Raw genomic sequence first — 17,623 nt, forward strand, 5'->3', positions numbered from 1 at the left:
TCAATATTGTAATGGGAGTAGAGCACAAAAATTTCATAAATAAATGACCCATCTGTACATCACAAATCCCCAGACTATAAGACTATATCCTGTTGTACAGCTTTACAATTTAAATAATTGACTAAAAGAGCATTCCTGAAATAAAACGATCTTGCTTAGAGGATTCCAGAAGCAGAGATTGAATAAAATTTCACTTAAAGCCACTCTGTTTAAAAAGCAGATTTCTATTCAGCCAGGCTTCACAATGCATTGAATCCTCGCCTAGGTGATAGACTACAATTTTCTGTGCAGATTAATGTAGTGCAGAATATATTTACTTTTATCTGGGAAGGATTTTAATGTTAGGATCTGTATGAGAGAATGTTTATAGAAAACACATTTAACTTTCTTAAGAAACTGCTTTAAAGTTTAGAAAGTTGTCAATAATATTTTGTCAGTTGGTATTCTACTAATCCAGTTTAGAAAATCATTTTACAGGAAACCAGGATATGTTTGTATTTTTAATGCTTATTAGCCAGTGTACAGTCCCTTATTTTTGTATTTGTCAGCTGGTTGAAAGATACTCATTACTCCTTTTCTAGATGCATGTGCCTTTACATTATGAAAAGTGGAACACCTTTCAAAAATCAAAACTCTGATGCTGTTCACTTGTGATGAAGGTAGCCATAGATGTTTTGGAGAAAATTTGATTTTTTTAAATAAATTGATATATTTTCATTTCAGTAACCTTTGCATCAGGAGACAGTTATTTCTAATATTTTAACCCATGAACAGCAGAAGTAGATATGAAAACCAAAAACCATGCTAGCATTCCCTGATCGTTTCCCAAAAAATAGACCTAGGAAAATTCCTCAATCTGTTTCAGAAAAGTTCAAAAGCCTGGAGGGGGAACAACGGTGATGGCTCGTGAGAGCGAACAATGTAGGATGTGATAGAAAACATGTTAGTGAAAACTAAAAAAGATTGGAACCACAGTGAATTCTTTAGGATTTGTGTTTTGATACTCTGTTGCTATTATCAGTGGCATTTAGTGACAAGAAATAATAAAATGGACAATTAGTACAGCCTGCAAAATATTGGATGGGTTACTTTGTGTGCTTGTGTGCTGTAGGGTTTGTCACCTCCTGGTAAGGATTTGTGGGAAAGAAGAAAATATTGGATATCGTAGTCATTTAGTTGCTCTGAAGAGAGCATATTTCCTTTGAAATCCAGTGGAGGTATAGTTTAAAGAGCTTGTGTGGATGGAAATGTTTTGCCATGATCGCCAAAAGCTGCTCTCAAGATGCACTTACTTGAGAGCTGGGTCTTGGCATGTTCCTCACCACGGTGTCTGTGGGCAGTGTTTGTGCTCACCTGGAAAACAAAACAAGAATATTGCTGGGAATAAGCATGCAGCCAGTGGGGGACTGCAGGTGGCAGGGGGCTGGCAGGCCTTATTTTATCTCTGCATTATTAAGTCTTTTCAGCAATGCTGTTGACCTAGCAGTAGGCATAATGTCTTCTTACTGTAGAGTCCCTGCTAAGTTTTTTGAGGTCGCAAGAGGAAGAAAAAATCAGCTTCACAGGTGCATGTTATTAGACACACAAAGCACTTGTTAACAGAAAGTATGAGATAGCTAACATTTATCAAAATTATCCCTGACATTTCCTTTTGCTCAGCTGAAAACAATATCAAAGCTCCCAGAGCAACATATAATGTGCAAAGCAAAAAAAAAAAAAAGTGTGGGTTTTTATAAAGAACACCCAAAGGAATGGGTGAATGGCAGTGTTTCTGGTAAACACCAGTATTGTTCAGTGAGCCGTATTTTATATCTGTTTATTTTAATATGGTAGATTTAAAAATTTTCTATGGATATTTCATATATAGAGACTCTTGTATCTCTAGAAACACGAAAGCCAACAGTTTCAGCTCTGGACAATCCTGAAAATTACTGTTTGGCGTTGTGTGGTTGGAAGGGGAAATAGGAGCTTGGCCACAATTCTCCCATCTGTGGCATCAGCCCTATGGCAGGAGGCAGTTTCCAGGTATGAGCAATTGGTCAATTGCTGGTCTGTATGCTGAGACTGCTAATAAAGGCAGTTGTAGTGATCAGTTTTTGTCTGTCAATTATTTACTGAAAACTCAGTTTGAAAGAGTCTGTTTTCTTCCTCTGAGATTACAGTTGTGATACTAATAACTTATCTGTGTGTGCTTTGTGTGCTAATTATATGCTGTCACTATAAAATTTAACTTGGGTAGCTCATTCTGAAAATGATATTCATCAATAAATAAAATACAGGACCTAAAAGACAAGAAGTGTTGATTGTGGAGCAGAAAGGAAGATGAGTTTTTAAAAAGAAGTCATTTAGTAACTCTGTGATATATTAAGGCTAATAAATCTGCTTAATTGTCACATTTGCTTTAAATTAATAATTTATATCAACATTTGGTGTGGGCAGATACGATGAATATTTTTATGTTGCAATAATCCTGGTAAGTGGCACTTGAAACGTTTTAAGAAAAAATTGATTACAAGTGTTTTCTTCTATTACACATTTCTGGAAGTAACTGGGTAAACACAGGTGAGAGAATTACACAGAAACCAGTAGGCAGCACAGAGTTTAAAAGCAGTACAACTCTTCCAATACATGTTTTCTGCAGTAGTAAGGAAGTTGAGTTAATAATATGACAGGTTGTGTCTGTTGCTATGGCAAGGCAGTTCCAACATCTGAATGTATCACCTGCACAGTCCACTCACTTGGAGAACCTCTCCACCTGCGGGTTCTGTGCTTCCTGGTGCCCCAGGTCCCCAGTGCTGGAGGAAAGCTGTTCCACTGCCACTCTTACAGGCTGGCTGCAGTCGCAGAGGTCCCTGAATGCCTGAGTCTCATTGCATTCCCTTCCCATCTTGTGCTTTCATCGTAAACACAGCGCAGATACTTTTTTTTTTTTTTATGTTTACATATCATTTAACATAAAGTAAATGCAACGCTTTAAAAATAGAAATTTGTTTATCACAGGTTTCCTTGAAACCTGCTTGGGATTTGTGCATTGCTGTGCCTCCTTCATGCTGGTCTACTGAAACTTGTGGCTCTTTGCTGAAGGGCCTGACTCTTCTCCTGCTGCCCCCCTCCTCCTCCACCCCTCTTTACATCGGAATGGTGTGCATCTGTTAGTGGACAGATTGCACAAGATGAACATAAGGCACTCTTTTCCAGGGTCAGCTAAATTGCCAAGCTAGGTCCACTTAGGCTATTGAAATGTATGTTCAAAATTCCAGAAATTCTACTAATGACAGATATCTCTGTCATATATTGCTGCATAATAATTACACTTATGCAGGCCTCTGTGAGGTCAGAATAAAAACATTGTTTCGATGTCAGCTATATATTTGTGTGCATTAGAAATTTGTGGAATAATATCAAAGTGTTTTTTTTTCTTGTGATCTCAAAAGTAGAATTTTCCAAATATTCATACTCAAATTTGCTTCGCCTTAGAATAGCAACTGTGAAGTTTGCAGGGAGCACTTTTGTTTGGTGAATATGTTTCTAGGCTTTATTATCTCATATTCTGGCTTTATTTAAAAAGATAGTTAATAATTAGGAAGAGATGCACCCAGAAAAATGGGGCATCTCTTGGCCCGTACGGCTGTTCTTTGTATGCGCACGTTTTTTAGGGTTTTTTTAACTATGGAATTAGAGTATAGTAAACAGGCACTGATATTTGCCTTGATACTGTGTGGTTTGGAGACGGACAAGGAACTGTCACAACACATGGCTCTCAAATGAGTTGATTGTAGACATATTGTCTGTCAGTCAAAGCGACAATATTGCAATCAGGGCAGGCCCTGCCTCCCCGTATGCACCTCAGATGGCAGTGGGACGACCCCAGCAGTGCGTTCTGCTTCATTACACTGCAGTACAAAGGAGTTGTTTGGAACTGGTGCCCTCCTCTATGAGAAGTGGTGGCTGGTTTGCAATTACGATTATTGAAATAACATCATATTTCAGTCGGTCATTCTTCAAAAGTTTTCATATTATTGAAAGCTAAATGATTGCAGGCATACTAATTGTCAGAACAATATATCTAATGAGAGGGATGTTCAGAATGTTCAAGGTGGTACGATAAATATGTAAGAGAATATTAGTGTCTGACTACCCCAGAAAAGAAGTGATATTTTGGTACAGAGATGATGGAAGGTACAGTGTTGTATTCAAACCATTGCTACCTGATGAGCTGCTGAGATTAAAGCAGTAGTGTCACACTGGTACAGCTGCTGCCAGTGATGTCATTCATTTGCACAAAGCTTACATTTCTTGGCTTTTGCATACACATGGTAGAGACCCAATGAATAGCCAAGCAGTTCCTAAAATGGCACCAAGAGGACAGGAGAGGGATATTGGGAGAACTTGGAGCTCGGACTTAGCCAAGTTAACCAGCCAGGTCTGTGCAAAGTGGGAGTTCATGTCCTGGGCAGGGCTGGTGCTGCTGCTGCTGCTGATTCCATCTTCTGTCAGTTGTAATTTACAGGACAGTCATTTGAGAAGAAGTGCCATATGGAATGGTGCTCTATTTGTAATTCTGAAAGGGAACGATTCAGTCTCATGTAAATACTGAGTCTGTCAAGGATTTCTAAGTGTTGCACAGAATTAAAAAAATACCAATTCTTACTTTCCTTCTCTGAGGGCCTTTGCAGAAGTGAGCTCTGGAAATATTGTAGAGGACATAAAAGAGCAAGGAGCCACCGATGGGCTGTGCTGGCAGCACTGCCAGCTGTGTTCTCCTAACACAGCCTCATTCTGATGGCCAGAGCCACATGAGCCCTGCGAGCTGAAGAACTGTTCCCATCTCTTAAATCTCTAGAGGATGCTTATGCTTTAATAGTATTGGGATTCTACATCTCTATCTTTGTTATTAAGGACTAAAACTATAATACCTGTGTAGTAAAATCTATTTTGCTCTGTTTCCTACAACTGGGCAATGCTGCAGCAGTGACACATATGGCCTCCATCAAATGCAGAAAGAAAAAGAAAATGCTGGATAGTAGTTGCAAGGGGATTTTTAACTGGTCAAATAAGATATTTTTTTCCTGATATTTTTGATAACTCAAAAGCATTGAAGGACTTCTTGGTTTTTACACTAAAGAATGAAACTGCCCCCAGTCCTCACTCTGTGTAGAAAGGCACAGTAGAAGGCTCTGAGTTGCTCCTTAACTTCCACTGTGGGCCATCGACATCCCAGTTGTTCCAGCCTTGTGGAGAACTACAGTCAGTTCCTGTCCAGAGCCTTTTTTTTTTTTTTTTTTTTTTTTTTTTTTTTGTCTTTGCCAGTATTAACCCCCAGTAATTCCTTGCCAACACAGCCAGAGGAGGTCAGACATAGATCAGGCACACAAAAGCCACAATGCTTCACTGCAGCATTTTGCTGCGCTTTTCGGTGTTGCCAAATTGCTGCAGCTCCCTCCCTCTCTAACATACTTCTGAAGGCTGCTAACCAATTCTGCTTCTTTTTCTTCTATTTATTTATTTATTTTAAGAATTTGATAACCCCTGATTCATTGTTTTGTTTCTCATGGAGCTTGAAATTATCATCAGTAACCCCACCATGGTGCAGGCATCATGTGGCTCATGTGGGCGGCATGGCAGCACGAGTCCCATGGACTGCATTGGGCAATGGATTAGTAATGCTTAGGGTAGAAATTGAGAGAGGAAAAAAGCTTGTCCTGATATCAAATATATAACTAAATTGGAGCATTTGTGCTTTTCTATCCCAAATTGCTAGTTGGCTTAAGAGTTTATGGCTTACTTGAACTCAGTTTTGCCATTGCATCTTAATCTATTCATTCTCTCTCATTGAGAGTCTAAGTGCAGGGGTGCTTTATATCTCCACATGGGAATTAGTGTAATCCTGCTTCAATTTTGAAGTTGACAAGAATTTAAGTAGTTTTTAAGGCATTTTTTTTTTTTTTTTTTTTTTTTTTTTTTTTTTTTTTTTGGTGCCACTATTTTTTCATCTCTCCCCCATTGGGTTTTATGTGATGGCTTTAGACATAACAGCTTAAGTCAGAGTTCCCTTTCTTCAGGGATTTGAAAATGTGCACAGATCCTGATCAACATAAATTAGCATGGCTATGCCGTCTGTTATCAGTTATTTCAACTATATGAAACAATCTGTCTCTGTTTTAATATAAAATAAGATGGTGTACACGTTTACAGTACATATCACTACCAGACATAAGCAGGAATACCTGTTGAAGGGCCCTGTGAGTAAAGACAGCCTGTTAAGGATCTTTTTATGCATGAGAGAGGAACGTCCATGTAGTTACTGTGTTTGTGGGAATGTGTGTTACTGGTGTGGAATACAAAATATTATTTCTGTGTTGTAACATAGCTTTTTTTTTCCTGGAAGAAAAAGGTTGAAGTGGTGATATTGTGTCATTTCGACAATAATTGAGGGGGTTCACAATCAGGTTCACACTGGAATCAGCAAGAATTAAAAGGTAGCAGCTGAGAAGCGTGTGGCTACATTTGTATTCTCTATTCTTTTTCTTTATAGAAGTCTTGGGAAAGGAGGTTGCTGCCACCATTATTAATCTTTATCTTGTGTTGGCACATAGCTATCAGAATGCCACTGACATTTGATGGGGTCTGGAACAAATTCTTTTGTTGTAATAGGATTTTTATGTCTCTGACTAGTCAAGGAAAGAAAGAAGGAATTTTGTGAGCACAGAGTAAATATAAAACAGAACTTTTATTTTTCTCCAAACTTTATTTTGCTTTATATCTAAAGGGTGTCAGAAGCTCAGAGCACAGCTCTCCATCAGTATTCTTCACTCGTTGTTTGAAATCTTTGCGTCTCTCCATGATTCATGGTGGTTGCTCCACAAGGCAGTGTGTCACAGTCACACCGACTGCTTTACAGCTCATGTGCTAAGGAGCGAGCTGTAGAAGAAGGTGTGCCTGCTTAGTCGCCCAACACGTAAAAGAAACTAATCCTGATACTACTGAATGCTTATGCATTCTCCTTAGGCATGTGTTTAGGCATGGTTGATGTAAGTAATCTCACCACATGTAGTTAAACGTGAAGTGAAGCACTGGAAAAAGCTTGATGATAACTGAACACAAGGCTGGGAGAATGATGGACAAGCTACCGAGGTGGAGTGGAGAACAGCCCCAGTCTTTTGTGGGGAGGGAATAGTGGCTATGGTGGGTTTTAGAGGTACTGTAAGTAGAATGATGTCCTTTCCAGTACTGATATTGCATGTTGTTACAGTAATTTGCATCATAGTTTGAATTTCTAAACAAAAAGGAGTACATGCAGATTTGTGTGCCTGCACTTTCTGACCATATGTAAGAAATATTGGGTGTTTGATTTCTAAATTTCTCCTTTAAGCAAAATGTTGAGACGTGACAGTTCCTGAGTTCTGATGGTAAATTGGTGCACAGAATAATGTTTTTGGTTTTGTTTTTTGTACTCCATTTATTTTTATACCAGGCCCCACTGAAGGCACCTGGAATATTACACTTAAAGACAGCCACAAAAATTTGACTACGTTTAACAAATCATTGCTATGTAGTAACAAGTTAAATTGGGTCGGTGGACATAATTTTTCTAGCATTTAGGGAATCTGTTGATAGAGCAAAACACAAAAGAATAATCTGCAAGGTCTGTAATTTTTGTACATTATAGTAGCTGAGGTATGTGAATAAATTATCTTCTGAGACATCAAAGAGGTATTTGTGAGTGGGCAGTGGCTTGGGAAAGGGAAAAGTGATTAGTGGACTGCTGCAGGAGACCGGGATTAGCACCAATTTTGTTCATTTTATAAACCAATGATCTGGAAAAAAGAAAAAGCCGTGCCGTCAAGGGGCAGCGCACGCCTTGGTTTCTGCGGTGCAGGGGAGTGGCAGGCCATGAAGAACTGGAGGTCATACAGCCAACCCGGAGATGGTCATGCAGGAGGTATACAGGCAGACAGGGAACTATTGCTCTAGTTAGGAACTTGCACACCACGTAGAAAGGCACGATGGAAAAGCAAGGAAAAAAGGACATGCAAAACAAGCTGACAGGGCTGTTTCATCACTAGGGAAATACTTCTAATAGTTTTAGGAATTTTTAAAGCATGATTTCTTTTGTTCTAGTTTCCCATTGCTCAGTGAGGAAGTCGAGTTATTCAAAATTCTATGGGCTTGAAACCAGATATGATAAAATAGATTGAAATATGAAATACTTTCAGTATTAGTATTTTCTAAAATGCAGTATTGGAAACTTGGCAGGACAGTGCCTGGGAAGGTGAATAAGGAATCTAGAATGACTTCAGGCCCCGCAGCTCTTGAAGCATAACACTGCTGGAGCTCAGCGGCAGAGCAAGCGCCGTCATTGCATCCCCCTTCTGCCAGACGTCCCTGGGAGCAGCTGGGCTTTGGGATTGCTGATGAGCTGAGCAGCGCCTGTTTCCTTGGAATGGCCCCAGCAACAGTGAGGCTGTTCCCTGCCCAAGTCTATCTGAGTTTGACAAGTTCCTGGGCTTGTTTCTGGTCCGTGCCATGCAATCAAGGTAAACAAAGCAGGGCATTGCATAGTGCAGGGAAGGGAAAGGTGAGAATCCATGGTGGCTTGCAGGGGAAAAGGAAAGCAGCCCATACTGCTCACTTCCAAAGTACCCAGGCTGGTGAAGTGTTACTCCCATAAGGTTCACAAAACGTTTACCAAATGGAGATTGGTTTACAGAGCACTTTCCTAAGAAATGTTTTCTGTTTAAATTAGGGACTAGTAATAGTAACTTCCAGAGGTTACACTGTTGAACAGTATATAGTATGTAGTACAGATAATGCATGAGTAGTTAAATGTAACACTTCACATTTACAGTCATGTATGTATTTTTTGGACATCGTTGGCAAATTACTAGCAAGGGAAAAGGAATTGTAGTCATCATATTCAGGCCACCGGGTTGTAATGTCAGCTGTCGTCCAGTGCAGCAGCCTGGTACGGGAGAGAAGGAACGGTTCTAAAGGCCATGAATAAAATACTGAAAAGTGGATTATTGCACGGGAATATCTGGAAAACAAGTGTTTCTAAGAACATACGAGGAATAAAAGCAGTTAGCGTAAGGATAGCAGCGCATGCTGCTATGAAGCAAAGGAATTGGGGTTCGCGGCCGTCCTCCCGTGTGACCGACAGCACGGAAGGAGTCGGGGCGCGGCCGGACGGGCTGCGCCGTGCTGGGGCCGTGGCGGTGCCGTGCCGCCCGGTGGCGCCCTGCGCTCGGCCCCGCGCAGCCCGGCGGTGCTTCGGGAGCGGCTGCGGGAGCGCAGTGCGGAGCGGCCGCGCAGCCCCGGACGGCATCGCCGCTGCGGCTCTTGGAGGCGCGGGGCGCCGGTGGTTTGCGCTCTGCCCCGAGGTGTGCAGAGTGAAGGACGCCCCGTTTTCCAGCGGTCGGACTCGGAGCGAGGTGTAAGCCGAGAGGCTGGCGGTCCGCGTCCCGTGTGAGCCGATAGGGCGTGCGGAGCGCTTTGGGGCGGTTGGTACCGGGATCCTGTGCCGAGTACTTACCTGCATGTGCCCAGCACCGCATCTTCCATCTGTGCTTCGTTTCCTCTCCCCGGTTGCTTTATTAAGTAAATGATAACATGTATTCGGAAAAGTAATTCGATTTATTATTAATTTAGAAATTACAGCGTTCAGTTTACTGAAGGGCTTAGGGAGGTTCCAGCACCCAAACTGTGTTTACTTTCTCTTGACCGTGGCAATTGCCAAAGGAGGAAAAAAATGGCTCCGTGGTACTTGGCTCAATTAGCTTAAGGGGCCGTTGTTGGAGGAGCAATGAACCTTAAACTTATGACATTTCTTAGCTGAAATAACATCATCTGCAAGTTGCTGTTATAATACTTTGCTTCAATCTATGCAAGAGTTTATTATAACTGAAATTTAATTTTAAAAATAAGCCCTGAGCCAAGTTCCCTAGCAAGAGACTATTACACTACTTCAGAACAGAAAATAAAGCTAACACTGGCTGAAACGAGGACAATTTATGTTGAAATCTTCTCTTAACAATTAAGGAATCTCAGTAATTAGTGCTGTGTTCTCCCATTTTTATAAATTTCCTCCCCATACTTTTGGTTCAGAAGGAAGTATTTGTGGTGAGTAGTTGGTGTGCAAGGACAATCCATTGTTACTGAGAAAACAGCACTGAGCCACTTTCTTTCATTTACTCTGCTTTTGATTTTTTTGTTTGTTTGTTTTTTGTTTTCCTATTTTATTTAACATTGTCATAATTTGTTCAAAACAGTTATTGGAACTCATTCTACTTTGTTGTTATTTACTAGCTTGTGGCATCACATATTGATGCCTGGAATAATTGCAGCCTGATCTTTGTCAAAAGAAGACTCAAACAGAACCACTAATCTCATGCTTTAGAATATTGGAAAATTGATCATAAAAATTACTGCATATTCAGTTCTGTTAATTCTTTTTAAAATCAGTACAAGAAGCAATGCCTTTATAATTAACATAGTTGTGATTTTTTTAGGAAATGAGAAAATGATTAGCTCAGCTGTACTTTATGTGGCTTGTGTCTGCTACTGAATAAAGAACCCACAGAACTAAGCAGGAATACATCAAGTTGCCACAGTCTTGTTCCAGTGCCAACGCTCAAAGCCTCCACAATTTACTTCTCTTAATGAGCATTAGTTGATACCAACTGGTAGTGGAGAGCACATCCCCTTGTGGGTTAGAATAGCATGACAATTCATTCCATTCTTGTCCCAGTTAATGGTGTGTTTTGGGTTTGGTGATATCTGGCTTCTGAGACCAATAATTTTCCTTGAGGAGGAGTATTCTGTGTGAGACTGCGTGTTCTCCTTGTGTTATACCAATCTGAAGTTATATGTTATTACCAAAGAAAACCAGAAAAAAATATATTTCCCAAAGAGGTGTATAAAGGTTTGTAATTGTTTTCATCTTTTTTTTTTTTATGGTGGTTCTTCACCTTTTCAGTTCTATAAACTATGATGGCCTTCTTTCAGCAAAGGTTGAAGGGATCTGATTCATTTTTAAAGTGTTTTACTTCTTGTTTCTTATCAGAGCAGGAAATCAAATGTGGTTGCTTTAGGAATATTTTTCCTAGTGGCATTCATTGCCTTTGGTCCTGAGTGCCTGGGTGAGTTAGACAGTGGAGTCCTAATCCCACACCTAGGAAGCAGAATCCTGCTGGGGATCACCATCCTCCTCCTTCCTATAGGTTTGGCTGCTCCAGTGCCATCGGTGCTGGGCCAGCACACTGCTCCCTTGTTGAGAGCAGATACTTCCAGGCCAATTTCAGTCCCCACTGGAATACCAAGCAGTTGTGCTGGCTTGGGGAAGGACAGAATCTGTAGCCAGTTTGAGAAAGTGACCTTGGCTTTCCTTTTCACATACTGCTCTTTTTCTTTCCCTGTGTATTTCCTTTCTAAGATTAAATAAAATAAAATAAATGCTGTCTACCCGTATGTACAAATTCTACTAAAAGCAGCCTGGCATTGAAAAATAATTATCTAAGTATATTCTTTGAAGGAGAAATATTTTGGAGCAACTAGATACCTGAATAAATGCCTTTATAGTCACTATCCATGTATATGAGATATGAATAGATGAGATTCGAAAGTGACAAGCTTTCACTGTGATTCATTTGAATTACATTTGTTTGCCTGTTTTATTTGAGTAACTCGAGGTGTTATATGTGTGGGTAACATGACAAATGTAATTTGAGCCACTTTTCCAATCGTTATTATAGGCATTCATATCTATTAATCTCTCTAATTTGGATTTTGCTCAGTTTTAATATGTATAATGTGTTTTGTTTTAGTTTGTTATAACGTATAACTCACAGATAATGACTTGACTTGTGCAGTAATAGCAGTATAGTGTATTTTGACAGATAAAACCTGTGAGCTAAAACCATACAGCACCGATGTACATGTGTTCTCTGGCAGGGTACATGTGTTATCTTTCCCTGGTATCTTATGGAATGTCTGGCAAAGTACAATAGTCAGTGTTTTGAGAAAAATCCTACTAATCTGTGTGCTCCTGCTTTCATAGCCAGCTTGAGATAGCGTGTTTGCTAGATATTCAGAACCCAGCCAGAAATGAGGTAAAACAGCATTTCAGGATGTGGAGCTTGAGTTTGGTTTAAAATCACTTAGCAGCTGTTTTCTCTGTTGTCTTTGTTACTTCCTTTTTCCCTGTTCTAAATCATAATTTGTGTACCGTGAGGCCAGCGTGCTGGTTTAGACATCTTTATTAGGTAGGAAATGCTATTGATTTTTGTTTTCCTTTAAAGCATCCAGCTCTCTGCTCTCAGCCCTCTCACTGACACTGAGATCTATATGCCCCACAGTGCTGTAACGTAAGAGCTCTGGCAAAACAAGCATTTTGCAGCTCTTGCAGGAGCTACGAAAAGTTAAACTGTTTGTTACAGAGAGAGGCAGTGCCGTTCTGCATGCTGTAGTCATATGAGGCCATGGGATCTTCTGATTTTGATGAAGACTTATGGAGAATCTAAAAATAGCTCATCCCCAGTACAGAAAAATATGTGAAAATATGCAGTCTATCTCTTAAATCCACAGCATTAAGTTAAATTAATAGAAGAACTTGTACAGTACGTGATTGAATCCGTGAGGGATATAGTGTGATATTGTATATTTGCCTAAAAGCTCCCTCTGACAGCAAAAACAATGTACCACAGTATGTTTCTTTCTTATCTAATGGAAAGAATAACACACAGAGGCTCAATTCTTGTAATGAAAACCCCCACATTAATTTTATTTTTTGATGTGTCATTGTAATTCAAGAGATGTTTTTAATCTCAGGATTGCTAGGGCACAATAAACCATTTAAAAAGTATTTGGCAAAGATCCCTGTGCTTAGCAACAGCTCCTTTCATTTAAAACTGTTTTTTGAACCAAGCTATTCAAAGCTTTGTTCCACTTATTAAAATAAAGTATCTTACTTCAAACAAGTGTTTCAGAGAATATAATCAAGAGGATTGCATTCAAATACAATGCACAGAAAACATAAAAGGTAGCAGCATGAAAAACTCAAATACTTTGTGTCTGTTTCCTTGTTTTTCATTAAGAAAAAATATATAAAAATGTACTTATGCTGTTTTTTTTTTTGTTTTTTTTTCTTTTTTTAAATAGGGCATCTAACACTCCATTTCTTACTATGTTCTGACATTCATTACTAGATTTAAAGTAAAATTAGTTGTGAACTGTTTCAGTGAATAAGATGCTGCATTAAAGTGGTGTCTATCCCAGTCATGGAAATGTTATAAAACAGCAACAGAAAAGCTAACTATAGAATAAGGGCTATTCATTTTGCTGCTAGCTTTATACTCCTGTGTGAACTACAGTGCTAATACATCGCACAGCATAACCGTAGGCTCCGCTTTCTAATAAGAAACACTTCTTCAGCCTCAGCTTCGCTAAGTAAGTTTGCAATTTATTTCAGATGTTTGTGAATATAATTTTCACTTTGTCTTAGTTCTGCCTCAATATTTGTTTGCTGTTTGTATCAAAAGTATTGTCAAAGTAATGGTGGCTTCAGTAGCAATGCAAGCGCAATTTCCCTTCAAAAGTGAATGGACAGCGTTCATTCTTCAATGGCTCTGTTTCACCTGCATATCTCACAAAATAAGGAAAGATGTGTTATGAGAGCACCCATCTCTGTAAAGAGGATCCAGGGCCTCATTTTGTAGGATGCCTGATGCCTTTTGGGTCTTGAGGGTCTTTGAAGTCAGGGGAGATTGAGATGAATGTTGGCATGGGTTGTGCATAAAATACAATTCTGTTCTGCAGGAGATTTTTGCTATTTAAAAATTCTGGTTAATTTAGGAGTGAGAACCCTAGGCTTGAACGTTTCATATCAGGGCAAGGCCCTGAGGTTGTAGCTCTGGCTCCAGCTCAGATGGCTTCAGGTAACAAACAGTGCCAGCACGTCTGCTCCCACTGCCATGGGGGTTCCCACAAAATCTTGACTACCATAGATGTGACTGATAAGATGTTTGTGACCCACTGGGATTTGGGGATAAGTGCCTAGAAAAGAATTTTGAATAATTGTAAGTCTGTATAGATAATGCTCTACAAGTTTGTCAGGATGGCCATGTCTGTTATACTGGTGCAATTTTTAATCTCGCATTGTGTGGGCAGAAAAATGGTTATTTCCAAGATGTTAAAAAGTGATCTATTCTGATAAGTTTTTATATCTTGCACAGATATAGCTTTTTTTTTTTCCTCTTAATTTTACAAACCAACTTGGAAGCCTTGACATTTATTGGGCCCCCATATTTTTCATTTATATTCTCTCTAGTCTTCACCATCTGTTATGACAGTAAATAAGTTTCAAATAAGCCATATCTTCCTCAGCATGAGTTGCTTTTTCTGAAAAAAAAAAAAAGAAAAGAAAAGAAAAGAAAATTAAAGTTGCAGTTGGATGTGATATTTGAAGTCACAGCTTGTCTTCAAATATTTAGTAGCATATTCCTGTGCCAAGGGATATCAATCTGCCATTTGCTTTGCTTACAGTATAATAAAGATTATCCATCCCCTTCTTTCATAGCTATGTCAAGGTTTTTAATTACTCTAGTTCAGGAAGTAGCTCTTTCCACAGGCTATTCCATTTTGCATTGGCTTCATATGGTTCTTCCTTATATTTTTGCATATTAAATTGCTAAAGGATATAGATTTTGATTTTGGTGGATGACCTGTGATCTTCTCTAGCAAGTAAATTCCTTTTCTATAACAACAGCCTTTTTTGTTGTTTATTGTTAACTTCTTTACCAGTTTGTGTATATTTCATATGTTGGTATCCAACCTTAAGAATTTCTACAGATTTTTTTTTCTCTCATGCTGTACGCACACATCAGTGTACATCTAAAAAGCGATGGATTATTTGGGTTTTGTCTTAATTTTTCTCTCCTTATTGTATGCCGTGGAAGTACACTCCAGCAGAAAAGGGATGTGACTTGGATGTCAACTTTGTAGAGGCATGCCACTTTGCTTTTCAGAGCTTTTCAAAATAAATGATTAGTCTGATTTCTTGATTGTGAATATTCTGTCATGTGGAGGCATTTTCTTCATCCTTTGAGGATAACGATGTAAAATCACAGATGGTTTTTATGTCCTAACTAGTAAACTGCAACAAATGTTTCCTTAAAACTTTCCTGAAGGAACTCTTCCAACACGGAAATGTCCCAGATTGAAAGTATTTCTAGAAGAGTAAATGATAAAAGATTTCTAGAGGACTATATTTTTTACATCCTTTTCCACTGTTCAGTAACTGTTGATCTGTAGCCCTTGGGCTTCCTAAAAATGTTTGAGAGTAGCCTATGAGAAGTAGTTATGAATAGTTACTCCTTCTGTAGTATTCCGTGGTTCAAGCACTCCTCAGACCAAAGTATTTTTTGCACCCTCGATTAATACTTCTGAAGGCTGCATATATATGTTTACCAGGTGAATTTTTCAATCTCCTTTTGGTGTCAGTGTTTGGATCTGTGCTTCCAAATGGTACTTTCAAAATGGCACCAAAAAGGATCCTGTGATTGAGCATCAGCTTTGCAACAAAAAGGAGTCGAGGTTATCTGCAGTGCAATTTATAGGGAAAGACTCAGGCAACTTCTGAAAAAGCCAGGATATTCATTATACAACGGTACCCTTAAGTAAAGAAGAAAAAAATAAAAAAGGAGGTTTTATTGCATTGAAATAAACACTGCGTTATAGTCAAATCTGATGCACTACTAAGAGTAACCCTTTTGTTTGTAAGCTCTCATTGTCATTTTGATATTCATAAGCTTCCTACTATAAAAATAAAGCTTTTATTCTTATTTTATATATGTAGTTGTTTCTCCTTTTCTACCTGTAAGTAGAGTAATTGCACTTTTTTATCATTTTCCAGAATTAGATTAATTTTATAGCATGTTCTGAAATTTCATTCTCTTTCAGCATTAATCTTTGTTTTCTTTTTATTACAGAATTATACTTACAAAATAACATCATTTCATAACAATGAACATAAACATATAATGCAGTATAGCAGGTTTATAGATTAAATACTTTATTTGAAAGAAAATTCTACTGGCTTATGCTGTTACTTAACAAAAGTGGCAAGGTCAGAAAATCTGAGGGTTAATAACAAAGTAATTTATATCATAAGATGTGGGCACAAATATTCAGGGATCAGTGACTAAACTTGTGAGAAAATATAAAAAGAAGATATCTTGTCTACAGTTTATCTTTCCTGGAAAAGAGGTGTTGCATAAAGCATTGATTTTTAATTTAGAGTTAGTATACAATGTAAAGCACATTGTATCAAAGCCAAATGATCCTCCACTGAATTCAGTTTCTTCCAGCTTACCTTGCTGAGTGCTAGGTATTTCAGAAGGGAATTAACCATCTTCCCACGCTGCCCTTGCAGACTAAGCACACTCCTAGTTAGTGTAGAAAGATGACAAATACGAACCCAGGTGGTTAGTGCAAGGCAGAAACTGTTTCAGAAATATATATATATATTTTATATATGTGTATGTATATATATATATATATATTTTTTTTTTTTTTCCAAAGAAAAAGAATTAGGAGATTTTTAAAATGTACAGAGTTGAATTTCTGATCATAGTGTGAAAAAAAATAGGCAATAATTAAGAGATACAGAGGGCATTTAGAGTAGGGAAGGGTTGTGACCCCTGGGGATGAAATGAAGGATGAGTAAATCTGTATGATCTTCTTATAAAATCTGCTGCTCACTTAATATGGATTTGCTTACCAGAAAACACTATGCTGGGCCAGGATCTGTCCCTGGCTTTCATTTACAGCATTATTAAAAATTATATTAACAATATTTTGAAATCAGATCAGTATCAAAAGGAGACTCTAGAAGTGGGAAAAATATTTTGGAGGAAGAGGACAGTTAGATGTCCTTCTATTGCTTTTCAATGTAGAAATTCACTTAAATTTATGCTAAAGAACTTCCAGAATCATATTGTCCTCAGTCATAAAGTGAAAGTCACAACACTGTTTTCAAGACCATGAAAAGTCTCTGCACAGTGCTGTCTTCCCCGGTGGACAGGTTTGCCCCAAGGCTCCTCCACCATTGTCTGTCATCCACCACTACTGAGCAGTGTCCCCACTGTTCAGCAAATGCATTTCCTTTTTCCTAAGATAGCATTTAATTTTTGAAGACCTTTTCTTGTTTAGAAATTATTCATGTCTCTTAAGTCAGAGCTTTCAAATAATTGTTATCAGTTTCTTTTTTATGTCATATACAATAAATATACAGTAAAGACACACTATATAAAATGAATTTCCTTCACTTTGTTTTTGACAAAGTAACAGTGGTTGACTGTCATTTCCTTATTACCAGTATTTACAAATAATGTCTTTAATTGTGTAGCAGAGTGAATCTGACTACAATTCCCAGCTCCAATTTCTGTTTGCTGATAGTTCTCAGACAATACATGTTGATTATCAGCTTTTCAGTACTTTGTCCTTTTTCAGTCCTCTAAGTCCAATAACTGTCCTGAGATTTCTCTGAGCATTTAACTAGCTGGCAGATTATCAGGTCTCAGTTCTTTGATAATCTCTAGTTCATTGAGTAGTTTCTGAACTGTTATTT

General features: G+C 38.5%; 1 protein-coding gene across 1 annotated transcript in view; it reads left to right on the forward strand.

Annotated features, from left to right (window-relative positions):
• The window catches only part of LOC116216933 (uncharacterized), a 127,004-nt gene that overhangs the window by 31,719 nt on the left and 77,662 nt on the right, over positions 1–17,623 (forward strand). Inside the window, exon 2 of the mRNA XM_085230955.1 lies at positions 9,122–9,433. Coding sequence (XP_085087081.1) covers positions 9,122–9,433 — 312 coding nt within the window. The remainder of the gene's footprint in view (positions 1–9,121; positions 9,434–17,623) is intronic.

This window comes from Meleagris gallopavo, chromosome 9, assembly GCF_905368555.1.
Source record: "Meleagris gallopavo chromosome 9, MGAL_WU_HG_1.1, whole genome shotgun sequence".
Lineage (NCBI taxonomy): Eukaryota > Metazoa > Chordata > Aves > Galliformes > Phasianidae > Meleagris > Meleagris gallopavo.